We start from the raw sequence: 17,186 nt of genomic DNA on the forward strand, positions 1-17,186 counted from the left end.
ATATATAGTGTTTGGCTTACAAGTCCTCTAGTTCATGTTAGCTGGGAAACTGGGAGATTGAAGGTACCCATATCTTTAGACTTGAAGAGTAGAGTGTTGCTTCTAATAGATGTGGATAACACATTTTAAAGAACCTAAGAACAGTAATTCAGTGTTTCTCCTTAGCTGCTTTCTCCTGTCAGTCTAAGTGCTTTTCCTGGCTTATCTTGGCCACTGAATCCTCATTTGCCACCTCTGTGATGATATCTTGCAATCTCCATCGCTTCCTTAGATCCATAAAACTGAAATGACCTGCTCGGCAGCTCCATGTGTTACCTTCTGCACCTGAGGCTCACTGTGCTGATTGCTGAATTCTTAATCTTTTTTTCTCAAGGCTGTTTTTCCTTTAGCCACTGGGTTAGTTAGCATCTCTGTGACACACACACTTATTCAGGCCCAGAGTAGATTCTGGTACATTTGGTCAGTCCTGTTAGTTCTATATTTTAAACATGCACCTCGTTTTATTCCTTTCCATTCCTATAGCATTTTTGATTTGCTTCAGGACTTCGTCATTTTCCTGTTGTGATAATAGTCTCTATGATGGCAGCCCTCCAGGTTGCTCTCCTCTTTTGCCGTTGTCGATCCTAGTACAATAAACTAAAATAGTTTCCCTGTTTAAAATTCTCCAATAACTTCCTATTTACTTGAGAATAAAATCCAGACTTCGGGGTGTATCTTAAAATGGCATGCAAGATTATCTGGTTCCCTCTAGGCCTGTGTTTCTCCACTGAAGGCAGTTGTGCTCCACAGGGAACATTTGGGATATCTGGAGACATTATTTGCTGTCAGAGCTGCGGATGAGTGTGTGTGTGTGTGTGTGTGTGTGTGTGTGTGTGTGTGTGTGGTGATAATGACATCTTGTGGTAAAGGTTAGAGGTGTTGCAAAATACTCTGCTGTGCATGGAACAGGCTCTCTCCTCCCCGTTCCCAGCAAAGAATTATCCAGCCCAAGATGTCAGAGGGTGAGCTTGAAATCCCCTGCTTAGCCTTAGCTGAGTGGCAACCCCCTTCTCCATCCCTGTGCTTCAGCCACATCTCCTCACTTATAATCCATCCAGAGCTCTACATAGTTTCATGCCTTTGTTTTTATTCTTTTGCCTTCGCTGTTTCTTTCTCCGGAATTCTATGGAGACCATCCTCCAAACCCAAATGATTATTTGTATATTTTCCAACTATAATACTAAAGGCTCGTTGAGGGCAGAGAGGGGTTCTCCCATTATTTTGCATTCCTGGAACTTCACATACAATACTTGATCCTTTAGGCAATCAGTAAATTTTTAAATGAAAAAAAGAAGGCACAAGTTGGAATTCCCATTGTGGCCCAACAGGTGAAGAACCCAACACTGTCTCTATGAGGATGCAGGTTTGATCCCTGGCCTTCCTCAGTGGATTAAGGATCTGGCATTGGTGCACACTATAGCATAGAGTCGCAGATGTGGCTCACATCTGGTGTTGCTGTGGCTATAGCGTAGATCTATAGCTGTAGCTCAGATTCAACCCCTAGCATGGGAACTTCCATATGTTGCAGGTGCAGCCCTAAAAAGTGAAATAAATAAGAAGAAAAGAAAGGAAAGCATGAGTTGTTCTGTACACAATTTAACTTTTAGATCATAGATTCTTCAGTCTCTTGTTCCAGATTAACCTCTTAAAAACTCAGATATGAAGAATCATAGATAGACATAGATACCTATGGGTATAGTAGTAAAGGAGCAGAAAAGAAGAGGGGAGACCCAGCATATGCTTTGAAACAGCTGTATTTTATTTTATTTTTTAAATTTAAAAAATTTTTTTTTGCTTTTTAGGGCCCTTCCCTTGGCATATGGAAGTTCCCAGGCTAGGGGTCAAATTGGAGCTACAGTTACTGGCCTACGCCATAGCAATGCTGGATCCTTAACCCACTGAGTGAGACCAGGGATCGAATCCTCATCCTCACGGGTACTAGTCAGATTCATTTCTGCTAAGCCACAAGGGGAACTCCTGAAATAGCTGCCATTTTAGATATTATCTCTGGTATTTAATTTTTCAACTTTGCTTTCTTAACGTCTTCACTTTTTTTCCCTCCATCTTTAGATATCACCCTTCAGTGGCTTATTCAACATTCAAAATCCAGAAGAAGCTGAAGCATCTCCTGAAGTCTTCCAGTCCTTCCTGGCTATCATCCTAGAATTATTGTCAGTTCCTCTGAAGTACTTCCCAGAATACGGTCCTTCCTAAACCCAAGAAATTGCCTTTTTAAGAGTTTTATTTCTCATGTGCACTGCTGAAGATGTGTATTCCTAATCCTTCATAAAGAATCATCTAGAGTTGTCATGATAAAGTCAGCACACTCAAAAAGGCTTCTTATACATACTTGTCTTAAACAGTGTGTAGAGCTTTTTCTAAAAAACACACTTTGACCATCTTAAGTCAAGAAAATTGCATATTTCTGTTCTGGTCTTTCTGGGCCAGGTTTTTATATTGGTTTTCAGTAAATGTCTATCTATGATATTTCATTATAGAGTCCAGTAGCTTAATACTGATACTGACTTGATACAGCATGAAGTTTCTAGTGCCACACAGTATTTAGAAAATCTTTAGCCTGACTCGTGGGATATAAACATAATGTTGACACATCTCACAAATGCATGTGAAATGTATAATTACACCTTAGGAATTTAAAAATTGGTCTGCAGAGAGTGAGCAGAGGCACCAGATCAGTGTTGGTGTTGGTTCTTTACACTGGTGAGATCTTACATGATGAATTTTGAAAACATTCTGCTTTCTGAGGATTCTTCATCTTTCAGATAGCAGCCGGGATATGGGAGGAACTGAGACATGCTGTTTTGTATCTGTCCAGATCATTACTTCTCTCTTTTTTCTTCTTTTGTTTTTCCTGGTTCAACACACTTTTTAAAGGGGTTGGGAATTGAAGCTTCATTTTCTCAAAAGCTTTCATGAATTTAGAGCATTCCAGCCAATGTAATAAAATGTGTTAAGACTGTCAGACTCTTCAAACACCTGTTTGTTCTTTCTGTCTCTGGTCATTAAACCAGTGCTGCTGCATGACACTCTAACTCTTGACTTTTTATATCCAGTCATAAAGTTGACTTTCAGCACAATAGATACTTGCAAATAAAAATTCTTATTTTTCTCTCTTATTGATGTAAGGTTGACACTCTTTTGTCCGATGCCATTAGACATCTTGATTATTGTGACAACTCTAGACCTGCCTGCTTTTCCCTGATGTAATCATGCACAACGTCTGCAGGTCGTCGAATAATCACAGAGAACTGAGGAAGTGATGCTGTCTCTTGTTTGCTTCCATGATACGGAGATGTATGAAACCTTAAATGAACATGTTTGTAGTTTAGTAATCTTCATATACATAGAGGGACATATTAATACTGGTTCACATGTAAATTGTTACTCCCATAGACCACTGTAGTAGGTAAACGCTATGGTACATGCGCTTATGTGTTGCCTCACACTATGTGTGATTTTGTTTCTTTTGTTAAGCAGCACTCATGTAAACAGTGCATTTCCAAACGTGTTGAGCACTCAAAGTGCAGTCGACATGAAGTTTTTTTTAATTTATAGACTGCCATGGCCTTAACAATATTCTGTACAAAATACTGCACCGTGTTGCACAGACACTACTTGCTTTTCTCCATTCACATTTTTATGAGTAGAATCTCAGCTTTTAAAATTCTGTTCTTACTCTTTGAAGCATGTTGCATACTTCCCTGATAGGATGGATGGTTCTGTAAATGAAGGGGTGTTTATACTTGCTTCTGTACTTCAACACCATTAATGGTCACTGTGAACCATTACAAAGAATGTGGCAGTTTGCTTGTGCCTAAAAGAAGGAATCAGAACTAAAATATGTGACCATGTGGGGACCGCAAAGGTTCGTTAATTGACCGAAGCTAAACCGTAATGTGTTTGTGTGTCTGCTCATTGCTTCCAGCATTTCAAGACAGCTAAACACTACTATCAACGTTTTCCTGTGCATTAACCTCTGCATGTGAAACTTAACAGTTACTGAACTTTGTAAATACGTAATTTTTTTTATTTAGGTGGATGCATCTTTTTGTCTGTTGACTGCTCTTCTCAGTTTTATTCAATAAACTTGCATTTTGAGGGTTGTATTGACAGTTTTAACTTAAAATGTGCACCATGATGGAAGGTGCTGATTTTTTTGGAAGGAGTGGAAAGAAAGTTACCATGAGCAGGGTCTGTAGACAATGTGCTGGAAGGAAATCAGCTCAGCTCTCAAAGAATTGGGTCTGTGGGCTAGTTAAAGTAGAAATAAACTTTTAAATATCCACAGAATTGATATTGCCATTTTTTGGAGGGGTGCTGTTGGTCAAGGAAATGCTACTACTATCAAAATACACCAAATTTTTAAATATAAGTGGCAAGAGCTAGTTAAGCATTTTGTAATCCACTTGTTCTAAAAAATCATAACAAAACTATTAATAAACTGGAATTACAAGACATATCTACTTACTGCTTCAGTTTCAGAATGAAAAGATTTTAAATATCAAACATGGCTTTCCCAAAGAGAAAAGTAAAGCATTTGGCCTATTTTGTTCAGTATGTCTTTTGCACTATAGAAGTGAACATTTATCCCATCACAGCTATGGGGGAAATAATTTTCAGGTATTTTTATTGAGAGACATTCAGCTTGGCTCTTCCTCTCTCCACACTGTCGTTCTGTACAGCCAGACCTTGTTGGCCAATCGAATGTGTGATCTAGCATTTCTAGGACAGAGGTACCTGGGATATCAGGTTTAAATTCTTCTGTTGGATGGGTAGAGCCAAGCTGTTCAGTCCAGCAATCAGTTTGGTCCTCTTCTCATCACCTTCCTACTAAAGATTTTTGAAGGAGGTGGGTATATGTTAGGGGCGGCCATGGGGAGAGGATATAGATTTAGCTTACTCTCCATTCTAGGTCTATATTTGCTTTCAAAAACCGAGACTTCTAAAATTAGTCCTTTGAATTAGTCAATTAAATTGGATGTATTAGAAAGTGTGTGCTTTTGTATTTATTGTTTTTGACCAAAGAACTAATTGCCTTGTGTATTCTATTTCTGTGGGTTCCATTTACACTGAAATCTTGTTGCATGGATAATTCCAGCCTCTCAATGGTCTGGCAAATTGAGAACTGGAGCAGAAGCTTAAATTTACTGTAGCTGGCAATATGACTATAACATCCATTTGGCTGAGTTGTTTTTTTTCTAAAAATGTGGCATTGGGGGGAAACCACCATGTTTAGTACATGAAATATTTTCATTTGGTTGTACCCTCAGCCACATGTTTATCAGTGAAGATGCTTGAAAAGGAAGACAGTTAAAGCAGATACTAGGCTTGTTCGACTTCCCTTCAGTTTGCAGGGAAACACCCATGGCAGGTGTTTCCTGTTGATTAGTAAATATCCTCCACACAATTTCTGTTTAAAATTCAGCTATTAGTAAAAATGGGTACTTTTGTAATTGGTATGTCTTGAATATTCTTAGGGAAACAGAAGCAAGTCATTGACATGCTAGACAGAATCAATGGGAAGTTCCTTAATCTGAGCAACAGTAGTCAGTAGTCATTTATTATTCTATTTCATTAACAAGCCCTCTCTTCAGTAAGGGAGTTCTATTTTAAAATCCCCATGTGGCTGGTGACTACAGTAATGAAAGTCTCCTGGCTGGAATCAGGAGGTGTGAGGATGCTGTAGCCTCATTTTACTGGGCCTTGCAGGGCTTGCATTCCTAAAATGGTTGTGGTGGGGAAAGAATTGTCAGCTTGTAATGCTAATGTAGCTTGGTTCTGTCAAGAGTGCTGGATCAAAGGCATTTAGGAGAATGAGTTCTTTTCTTTGCTGTTAACTGATTATGTGACTGGTGAGTTCCTCAACACCCTCTGGCTCTGTAATTTTCCCATCTGTAAAATGAAGAGTAGAGGATTTCTAATTAATTTATCCCACTAACATGCTGTGGTTCTAGCAGCCTAGAGATTTGGATGGTGGTGAAACAGAAAACAAGGAAGAAAGATGAAAATGCCCATTGGTCCTAGTGTTCTAGTGATTATGTTTCTGTTACATGTTCCTTCTGCTTGAAAATAATCCAAAACCACAGGTACTTTTACATATCATAGCTTTATTTTTAACATAGATAAGAGCTGGAGGTCACAGACATTTTACAGAATGATACAGTAACTTACATAAGGAAATGCTGTATTCACACAGGCTTATACTTTGAAAATCATTTAAAAATTTTAAAAGTGTTTCTCCCAGACTGCAGAAAAATGATGTCTCCAGCCAGCTCTTCTGTAATCTACAGCTTTGGTCTACCTTCAGTTTTGTACAGTCAGTATCACATAATGTGCCATTTTGTTTCTACATTTCAAGAGGTCCATCATTTCTATCTACTGTTACCCAGTACGTGAATTAGATGACTCCTTTTTCTCTTTGTATAATTCTCTAAGGAAGAAGAAATTGTCTGTCATACGACATGGCAATTTGTGAAACTGCCAGCTCTCCTCACCCTTCAAAGAAGGATTAAGAACTTATCATTTCTACTCTCTCTGGAGCATCAGTAACTTAAAGGCTGGGGGTATGGCACATGGGTGGGGATGAGTATCAGTCCTCGATGGAAAATTGCTGCATTTGATTTAATGGTTTAGTAGTTAGAACAAGTGGTAAGGGGAGCTCTCCACTTTTTTTCTAGTTCCATTTTTTAAATTTTATTTTATTTAAGGTCCACACCTGCAGCATATGGAAGTTCTAAGGCTAGGGGTAGAATCAAAGGTTCAGCTGCTAACCTACACCACGGCCACAACAACACCGGATCCGAGCCTCATCTCTGACCTACACCACAGTGCACAACAACATGGAATCCTTAACCCACTGAGTGAGGCCAGGGATCAAACCCTTATTCGCATGGATACTAGTCAAGTTTGTTACCACTGAGCCACAATGGGAACTCCCCCATTTATTTTTTGATTAAGTTGATTTTCTCCTATGTAAGTTACATGACTTAGGTATTGGAAAATATATAAAAAAGATAAGTGAACTCTAGATCCCATCCATGACTGAGAAACTACCCTGGACTTGGACGTAACATCTTACAAAAGGCAAGCAGAAATACATGTATATGTATATATATTTTTTAATTGCTTGTATAGAGGTATTCGAGCATGGCTTTTTCGCACTTACTCTGTTCTGGTAATATTTCCAGGACAATAACGTAGAGAATTCCTCATTCTCTTTCACAGCAATATGGCTCCCATTTCATTGTGCGTGGTTTTCACTGTGTAGGGGTTCCATGATTTATTTAAGTGGTTCTTATTGATAGCTGGGTTGTTTATAACTTTTTGCTTTTTATAAATGATACTGCAGTGGATCATTATGTACACATATGCAGCAATTTACAGAAACATGTCTGAGTCAAAGAGGGCTGATGCATTTATGCTTCTGCTAGGAATTAATAAATTGTCCTCAGGGGATGTGCTAGTTTTTTGTTTTTTGGGTTTTTTTCCTACCAGTCTGTGTCCCCTGTGTCTTGCCAACAGAATGTGTTGACAAACCTCTGGACTTCTGCCCATAAAATGGGTAGGAGTGATAATTACTGTTCAATTTTAAAACAAATTTGAAATTTTTCTTTTCATACCTAGCTGAGAAAACAATATTGCTAGACTTCTGAAGTTGAATCTTTACCAAATTAATTATGGAATTGTAGGTAATCCCTTCTTTTTTTTCTTTAGATTAACCCCTCTTTTATAAAGCAAGTATGTATTGCTTCAGAGAGAAGCAGTAATTAGTTTTAAAAGTCATCATCACATCACCTGATTTTTTTTTAAATTATTGCTTTGGATAATAAATCACTTATAAACTTCTTAAAATAGAAAACCCCCTTCTTTTAATAGGCCATTTTAACCCCGATATTTAATCTAAGAAGCTCTGAGACTACCCTTTAGGGATATCAAAGGGCCAGAGCTTTCTTCTGATTTTACTGTTTTAGAAACCTAGTGCATTGATTCACCCATTCAGCCTCACAAGACTGATCCTGAAAACTGTAATGTTTGTTATTTATTCTCAGTGGAGGGTATCTTTAAAGGAACTGAAATAGATGTTAGCAGTCATCTTCAACTCGCAAAGAGGGAGACTGAATTTGGGTCACCTTGTGGGATATAACCCAAATCACAGAGATTGAAGACTGTGATGTATGGAAGCTGGAATAGGTTGAGTTGAATAGAACTGGAATTAGACTTGGGGATTCAAAGCTTTTGCAACTGCTCTTGAACTGTGTTGAGTTTTAGCCCTTGTTCTATTTTATACTTGGTTTCCTTAGACACATTTTTCTTCTAAAATAGTGCTTTGAAAATAGGGGCTTAGTTATTGAATTAGTCCTCAGCTGTGTCTGTTTCAGTTACTTTTATCAAATGCTGGTCTCAAGAAAGAGTTGAGTTTTTATCTTACTCGTGTTGTAGGTACACTGTATACAATAAATTTAATTTTCACAGCCATATGCAGTAAGTACTGTTCTTATCACCCTTATTTTACAGACAAGCAAGTAAGTCCTGAAAAGTTAAAACTTCCCAAGGTCACTCAGAGGGCAATGCTAAGATTTAAACTCTGGCAGTCTTCTGAATCTGGGTTCTTAGTTGTCTCTTTGGCGCCACCCAGAGTAAAGCAATTTTTACCTTAACGCATTTCAGGCTTCTTTTTAATCAGTCCCCTCACGCTTTTGTAAGATACTTTGTGGAACGACCCAGTACAAAACAGTTTCTTAAAGAGTTGGTTTTTAAGATTGGCCTTTCTAATTGGATATGGGTATTGTCCCAGTCTTTTCAGCCACATTTACCTTGAGGGGTGTCTAGTCTAATATAGAGAGCTAACACAATTACCTCTGTACCCCCTTGGTTCAGCTTAATTCAAGGAGAAAACATTTTCTGACTATGGCCCCTGAATCCTGGGATGTGCCTTGCAGGACACTAATGTCAGCATTGCTGGTTTGGGAAGAGTAGAAAGACCAGTCTTTCTTGGCTTTTGAGGGCTAGCTGGTTTCAGTAAACTGGGACGGAAGTGTGAAAGACCAGCCTGATCTGCCTTTTTTTCTTCCTAGAGCCAACTCACTTGGAGAACTTGAGTCCCCCCAACCTGACTTCTTCCCTTATGGCTTGTGGACTACACCTTACAAGGTTTTTTGTGAAGCTTAAATAAGAACACATGTGGAAAGTATTTTGAAACTTGCCAGACATATATGGCTGGCAGCTATTGTCAGTTTTTCCATGAAAAGCATCTTTTAGAAGTTAGAGGGTTTTCTCTGGTTATGAAAAAAGATTTGTTATTAGAGTTTGTCTCCAGTGTGAAGACAGGAGCTATTATCAATGTGGTTTGTAGTTGACTGCTGGTAAGTAAAAATTTGCAATAACTTAGGAAGGAAATATATAATATGACCTTTAATATTCATATTCAGTTTGCAAGTTTCAAGAAGGCAGACCTGAACGTTCAGGATCAAGCCCTGATGTTGAACTTTCATCAGGGTCCCTAGGTGAAAAAGTAGGAAAAGAATACCTGTAGGCAAAAGACCCTGGCTCAAACTCTTTTTACATTCCTTCGATGCTTGGGCAGGCCTGTCGGTATTTTGGACAGGAATAAGGGTCAGTCAACAAAAAGGGTCTTACTGTGTGCCAGCCACCTGTGTTACAATCATGTTTCTTCGGGCTCCTTCTCAGAGAGTCTCCATTATACCTCCTCTGTATTGCTAAAAGTCTTCTGACCCTGAGGATGTGCCACATGACTACTCTGTCATCTTCTTAGTCACTCCCTTGGTTACTCTGCCAGTCTGGCTTGAGCCACTCATCAGGTCTTGCTTCCTGAGCTTTTCAGGAACCTCAGTATAATAGGCACATGGTCTAAACTTAAGGAGGGCAAATCTTAGCAGACAATTCCAAATGCGGCAAACAAAACAAAACCCCCAAACCGTTGAGCCATTACATGAAAGCAATAGCCCTTCAGAGCTGACATCTTCAACCTTACTTATTATGGTAAGTAGATACTAAGAGGTAAAGTGATTTGACCAGGAACCTATCCCACACGTCAAAGGTTAGGTCACTGCTACAGTGCACAGGAGAGATAGGGGAAGGAGGTGATATGATTGAATAGATCTGGTAAAAATAATCGGGTGGTGGCGGCAAGCAGCCTTGACTCCTCCCCCCTGCATTTTTCTTTATCTTTTTTTTTTAAAGTGGTCGTATTTCTGAGACAAAGGCAACTCAGCCTAACTCAGTATTTCCTGGAATTGTCGGATACTAAGAATTGCCGAAGCGTGTTTGTTAGACACATTGCCCGGGCCCTCTATTTATAGGTCTAGGACAGGACCTGGGAATGTGTATTTTACAATCACCATGACCGATTCTTACAAGTTAGGGCGTTTTAATAAAAAGGGTTCAAATTTAAAAAGTTAAAAGAAAACAAATTAGGGTGTTTTAATAAAAGTAATTCAAGAAGATAACGTTTTACCGCAACATCCACCCCCCACCATGTAAAAAAAACTTGCCCTTGGTATGCCAAAGTAGCTGCCTTATATAGAAATGTCCTTTTTTCGTTCCTCGTTCCTTATGTCTTAATTGTTACCATCCCTAACATACAGCTCCGGTCCCAGCGCGGAGCCGGTTCTACTGGAGCGGGGCGGGTCCTGGGCCACGTCCCTGTCCAGCCTTCAGCTGCAGGTTCCGTGCCGCGCTCCCATTGGCTGGAAGTTCCCTCCTCCGGAGCCCGAGCTGCTCCTACTCGCCACGCCAGCCCGGCCGACTCCGGACCGCCCTGGGGGCGGGGCCGAAAGGACGGGGCGGGGCCTCGTGGCGTTGGGGGCAACCAGGTGGCCTATGGCGCCTGAGGGAGTCCCACGCCTCGCCCAGCGAGGCCGGGCCGGGGCCGGGCCAATCCGGGCGACTGGGCGGGCGAATGCGGGGCCTGGCCGGCTGGGCCCGGAATGCTGGGGGTGGGGGACAATGGGCTAGTTCCTGGTGCGTCACGGGGAAGTTCCTTAAAGGGGAAGTGAGCGGGGCTACGAGGCGGACGTGGGGTGCGGTGGTCGGCGGGGAAGGTCCCCAGCGTTTTAAAATAATGCCCGCGGCGCCCGCGCGACCATGCAATGGCGAGCGCTTGTCCTGGGGCTGGTGCTCCTCCGGCTTGGCCTCCATGGAGTGCTGTGGCTCGTCTTCGGGCTGGGGCCCAGCATGGGCTTCTACCAGCGCTTCCCGCTCAGCTTCGGCTTCCACCGCCTGAGGGGCTCCGACGGCCCCGCGTCTCTTGCCTCGGGGCCCGCGGGCAGGCCGGGGACGCTTGGGGGGCCGTCGTGGCTGCAGCCGCCGGTTCCCGCGGCGGCGGCGGCGGCGGCGTCTGCGGGGCGGCGGCGGGCTCCGAGGCGGCCAGGGCCGGGTGTGTGTGGCCCGGCCCACTGGGGCTACGTGCTGGGCGGCCGGGACCGCGGCCGGGACGAGTACGAGAAGCGCTACAGTGGTGCCTTCCCGCCTCAGCTGCGCGCACAGATGCGCGACCTGGCGCGGGGCATGTTCGTCTTCGGCTACGACAATTACATGGCGCACGCCTTTCCCCAGGACGAGCTCAACCCCATCCACTGCCGCGGCCGAGGGCCGGACCGCGGGGACCCGTGAGTACCCCGCGCCGGCCGGACGCCCGGGACTGCTCACCGCACGCACTTCCTTCCGACCCCGGGGGTGGGTGCTGCCTTCCGTCCTCCGGGTCCCCCTAAGGGTGCCGGGGTGTTTAGGGTGCTGGGGGCTTGGGGGTAAGTGGAAGGGCCGATGTCTGCCCTCTGTCCTGATTCTTCCGGAATCCGAGTTACTGGACTGCTGTCTGCGCAATCTCTTTTACAGATGGGAAAACTGAGGCTCAGAGAACAGAGGGCACAGTGGCAGTACCAAGGGGTGACTTGGGGGGACCTTAAACTCCCATCTTCAGCCCTTTCTCCAGGTGAACATAAAATCAAGATGAAATCCCTTGTAAATGTAGCTTCAGAACTAGCCCTTACCTTCCCCCACCTAGCCTACTCCCCACTTTTCTGTATAGAAATATACAAATTCAGAAGTTGATCCCGGGAAGGGACTTCTAAAGCCAGGCAGTGAATCTGAGGCAGAGCAGGGCTACAATCTTTCTCCTTCATCACAGAGGCTGCTTTTTAGGCTGAGGATGGTTAGGTGGAAGGGAGGGAGGCTGTGAGGCCTACATTTGGGTTCCTGATGCTCAGGATGGGATTCCTTTGCCTTACTGTAGGGTCTGTCCTGCAGGTTCTCCCCGGTCTGGTGGCAGGGCTGTCAGGAAAGGTGGACCAGTCCTGCCCTTGGACCAGGCTTGTTTGCAGAGTGAGCTTCAAGGGTCATTGCTGTTGACTTCAGAGTCCAAGAGGACAGCACACCCAGCTGAGGACCTCTTGGCTGGAGGGAACCGGTGTGCTCTGACTGACCCTGATGGCTGGATAGGTGACTGTCTTCCTCTGGGTTCCTCCTCTCAGGCGGGAGTGGAAGAGTCCGTTGCTTGGCCCCTTTTGACAGTGAGCCCTGTGTTTTCCTTCACCTGGTGAAAAGCAGCAAAGGCCACTTCTCAGGTTCTAAAAAGGAAGCCCATAGAGTAAAGGAGGCAGAAGAGCTTTAAAAATGGTTTTATTATCTACAAACTCATGTCATAAATTTCAATTTGAGAGCATGAGGGCACAGGGCAGGTTAACTTAAAAGGACTGGGCCTTTCTAAAATTGTAGGAAACTGTTGAGGTACTTTTCGTGTTTCACTTTACATGTAAAGGCTGATATAGTTTAAATGTATAACTGGCCATATGTATAAATATATTTTTAGTCAATTTTTTTGAGAAAAATTTTTATTAAATTTTGGAAAAAATTACTGGGCCTTTTCATATTGTATGAAATTGAGTTGTTTTCCCTAATTAGCTTAACTATACCAGACTTTATACCCATGTGTTTTTTCTTTTTTTTTTTTTTTTGTCTTTTTGCCTTTTTGCCTTTTCTAGGGCCGCTCCCGTGGCACCATGTGTTTTCTTTTGATCTCAGTTTTTTGGGGAAAAAAGTTAAAATTAAAAAAAAAAAAAGCCTAAAATCCCACCAGGCAGTTATTTTTAATTTATTTTTCCTGCCAACTCCTGCCCAGATGCCTGCACACTTTTAATGTAGTTGAAATCAAAGTGTGTGTACGTATTTCGGATCTTAATTTTATTTTCTCACCAGTGCTCATGGTACTGCAAGAGCAAACACACTGAGTTATTCTCCCTCACAGATTTTTTTTCTCAGGCTTCCTTTTATGGCATAGACCTAAGGAGAACCATTTAAGGAGGACTTGTGATAACACTTTCTATTAAGAATATGATGGTCTGGGAGTGAGTTTATGACATTTTAATGCTTTTCCTAATAAACCTTGAGAACTCTCTGCAGAGTTGGAGCCCCCCTCCAGCAGGGTGAGGTGGCCCTGGCTAGCTTGCTGGGGCCCTGTGGTAGCTGCTGGTGGGGCTTTGCTTCGGGATGATGACTGCTGAGGTGTGGTTTGGTTTGACTGTTAAGTGACAATCTGGGTAAGTTGAGGTCAGGGTGCTTTGAGTAGATATGCTGCTGTTGGAAAGTTGGAAGTGGAAAGACTGAGGCGATGCATTTGGAAAGGGTTGTGCCCACAGGTAATAATCACCCTTGTGGCTGGTAAACCTTGGTGTCTTTCAGAAGGTAAAAGAACTCGGGTTATAGCGGCCTTGACTAGATCCTCATAGTGGCCACTTGAAAAGACTGGAAAGTTAATTTTTCTTGCTCCTTTTCCTTTAACTTAATTCCTCTCAGACTTTAGTATTTTCAAGGCAAGTTTAGAACCAGAGTTTTGTCATTCTGGCACACTTACATCCCCTGAAATAAGCAACCAGTAATAAAAATTCTTTCAGATATTTATTTATTTATTTCGCTTCTTTGGGCTGCACCCACTGCATATGGAGGTTCCCAGGCTAGGGGTCCAATTGGAGTTACAACTGCAGGTCTATACCACAGCCATAGCAACTTGAGGGGATCCAAGCCACATCTGCAACCTACACCAGAGTTTATGGCAATGCCAGATCCTTAATCCACTGAGTGAGGCGGCCAGGGATCCCACCCAAATCCTCAGGGATCCTAGTCGGGTTTGTTAACTGCTGAGCCATGAAGGGAACTCCTCAGATACTTATTTTAATCAAAGGTATTCTAATGATGGTTATCAAGTGTATTTCAGTGATTTGTTTGAAAAACCAGAATGGCATGACCATAAGAATATTAGGTGAAAGGTACACAAGCAAAATATAAGCACTAAACTTGTGTGTCTTTTCTTTGTAGTCACATTTACTTGAGGCTTCTCTTGCCTCTTTTGTTTGACTGGAGGTAAGATAAGGAGTATTTACATGAAGTAGATAAAACCTGAGCACATTTTAAAAATAGCAAATCTTTCTGCCCAGCTTTATATCACTATGCAAATTCTGTTCCTCTCACATCCCCAATTTGGGTTGGAGGATCGAAATTCAAAAGTTTCTTCAAGTAAATTTGGATGTTAACATTTTGCAATCTTGTGAATATTATTAGTTCAGACCTTGGGCGCATGATCCTTCTTTGCTTTCTCCCCAGCCATATTGTTCTTCAAACAAAAAAGCAAATCAAACCAAATGGATATTGGCCTCCAGAAGGACTCCTAGGCACCCCTAGTTTTACATGGCCTCCTCTGCATTCCTCTTTCTGAAATCCTCACCTCCTTCACGGTCAGGCTCAAGCCTTTTTCCATGACACCTTTGAGGTGTTTGAAGATAATTGTCCTTGTCTACTCTGTTCTCCTTTTAGTTCCTTTCCTCTGAGTTGCTGTTTCGCATTTTGACATTGACTGAGAATTGAGTACTGTTGTGTGCTTTCCTTCTTTTCCCTTTGTCTTGTCTCCCCAGATTATCAATCCCTTGAACACAGGGACTACTTCTTATATTACCTTTCTTCCTACGCAGCACCAGATAGATTTCTGAACAGTTGTGACAGATTAAGTATATGTGGGAATTTTTTTTTAACACATAGGTTTAATTTTGCACATGTTACTTTACCATTAGGTTAGCTGCGTAATCAGAAATATTCTATCAGAGGCCATAGTTCTTTCCAACTTCTCTGTTTTGAGGTGAAAAGAACTTTACAAATTCAGAGTGGGGGGAATGTCATGAACAGTCACACATGGTGAATTAAGTGGAGAGTCTTCATGGTTCAGCAGCTGGTTGTGTGGAAATATGGGCACTTTTGAGCCTTGCCTTGTACTGAAAGATTGAGTTCTTGGCTTGAGGCACTTAGAAGGGATCAGGTAAGGCTGGCCATGGATCCAGATCTGCATGGGACAAATGCACAGTCTCACCTGCATGGTAGGCTGGCATGTGTGGAATCATGATAATTTGATACTGTTAAACCAATAGGGTTTTGTGGAGTCTACTTCTTCCTCCCTTCCCCTCCCCACATTTTTTTTTTTTCCCTTTCTGCACATTTTGAAAGAGTATGTAGCAATTATCTGGTAGAAGAGAATTAACAGCTTAGATCTTTGAGTGCATTTGTCTGAGTTGGAGAGAAGAAACCACCACGGTTATTACAAATAGGCTCCCCCCCCCACCCCCCGCCGCCGTGGCCACTCTTACAATCGTTCATTGTCAGCGACTGCTTGGATGTTCTATGGAGAAGCATTTAAAAACTGGATCCATTTTAGTTATAGCCTGAAAGGAAAAGCACAGTAAAATCTGGAAGGAGTGCAGTGATCCAAATTAGTCAGACATGCCAGGGCTGGTGCAGGTAGAGGGTGACATGCCACAGATGAGGGTGTTACCCAGGGGAGAGCCGTTACATGTGCTTCACTTGCCATCTAGCTGCATGCTGAATGATGGGAGTTCCCGTTGTGGCTCTGTGGTTAATGAATCCGACCAGGAACCATGAGGTTATGGGTTTGATCCCTGGCCTTGCTCAGTGGGTTAAGGATCAGGCGTTGCCATGAGCTGTGGTGTAGGTTGCAGATGCGGCTCGGATCTGACATTGCTATGGCTCTGGCATAGGCCGGCAGCTACAGCTCCGATTAGACCCCTAGCCTGGGAACCTCCATATGCTGCGGGAGCAGCCCAAGAAATGGCAAAAAGACAAAAAAAAAAAAAAGACAAGGTACCCATTTTCTGATAAGGAGGGTTTTTGGAGCCAGCTCTGTTTCTGGGCAGCAGAGCAACATACATAAATATTTAAGGTCAACAGAATGTTCTTGAGTTGGCAGAATTGAGAATAAGGATTTCCCTTCTACTTCGACCTTCTCCTCTCCTCCAGCTTTCGACACCTCCTATATTCTTCCTGGCTGGCACTGCCTTTGAAGTGCTTATTTGAGCCCACAGCTCTTGCCTCTCGAGGACCTCTTGCAATCATATAAATGTATTTGGAAGAAATCAGCCACCCGAAGAAGCAGGTGCAGTTTTTCAGCCATGCAGTGTGCTGGCTTCACAGCCTGTGAGAGATGAAAGCTTTGGTTCCTAGATAGCCCCTTCTAGATAGCATGTTTCAAAAAACGCATCTCTGATTCTGCTTGCCTAGATTAAGTGGCATATCCAGCATAAAACAGAGGCTCAGGCAGGATCAGAGGACATAGGAGGCCTAGAGCAGAGCCAGCCATCAGGGACCCAGGAGTTACTGCCACAGGGAGGCAACCCGTTAGAGACATCCAAGGAGTAAGTAAAGTGGTCTGGGGAATTGATGGAAGACATCATAATATTGGTGAATCTGGTGAAAACCAGGGCTTTTTCACTGGTCTTTCATGAACATTATCTTCAGTCGTCATCCTCTTTCTCTTCTTACTTAGATCTTTTTCTTCTGCCTTACTTTCAAGTCTTTTTAAGCTTCTGCAGTTACTTGCTGGGTGTGTGGGAATGGGACAGAGGAATAACTGAACTGCCTAGAATTTGTCAAGCTGACTTTATTACTTTCACTCTTGATCTTTCCTCACCTTTCCCAGATGTACTAGTGTCATCTTTGTCATTTTTAGTGTCATTTATTTATTTATCCTCATTTATCCTTATTGTAGTCCTGAGGTTGGTGTCTTAAGATTGTTTTGGAGTCGGAAATTGGTGTTGGTTATGGGGCAGGAGGTG

The 17,186-nt window shown here is 42.7% G+C and overlaps 2 protein-coding genes across 5 annotated transcripts in view; both read left to right on the forward strand.

The window, feature by feature from the left end:
• ARL8B (ADP ribosylation factor like GTPase 8B) overlaps positions 1 to 4,345 on the forward strand; it is a 55,992-nt gene extending 51,647 nt beyond the window's left edge. Inside the window, exon 7 of the mRNA XM_047779601.1 lies at positions 2,110 to 4,345. Coding sequence (XP_047635557.1) covers positions 2,110 to 2,159 — 50 coding nt within the window. The 3' untranslated portion in view covers positions 2,160 to 4,345. The remainder of the gene's footprint in view (positions 1 to 2,109) is intronic.
• Positions 4,346 to 11,014: 6,669 nt separating this feature from the next.
• EDEM1 (ER degradation enhancing alpha-mannosidase like protein 1) overlaps positions 11,015 to 17,186 on the forward strand; it is a 28,358-nt gene continuing 22,186 nt past the window's right edge. For 2 of the 4 annotated variants that reach the window (XM_047779631.1, XM_047779638.1), the window contains exon 1: positions 11,015 to 11,687. In XM_047779631.1, the coding sequence (XP_047635587.1) occupies positions 11,164 to 11,687 (524 nt within the window). In that variant the 5' untranslated portion in view covers positions 11,015 to 11,163. The remainder of the gene's footprint in view (positions 11,688 to 17,186) is intronic. The other 2 variants (XM_047779623.1, XM_047779615.1) reach the window with 2 other exon arrangements.

This window comes from Phacochoerus africanus, chromosome 1 (assembly GCF_016906955.1).
Source record: "Phacochoerus africanus isolate WHEZ1 chromosome 1, ROS_Pafr_v1, whole genome shotgun sequence".
NCBI lineage: Eukaryota > Metazoa > Chordata > Mammalia > Artiodactyla > Suidae > Phacochoerus > Phacochoerus africanus.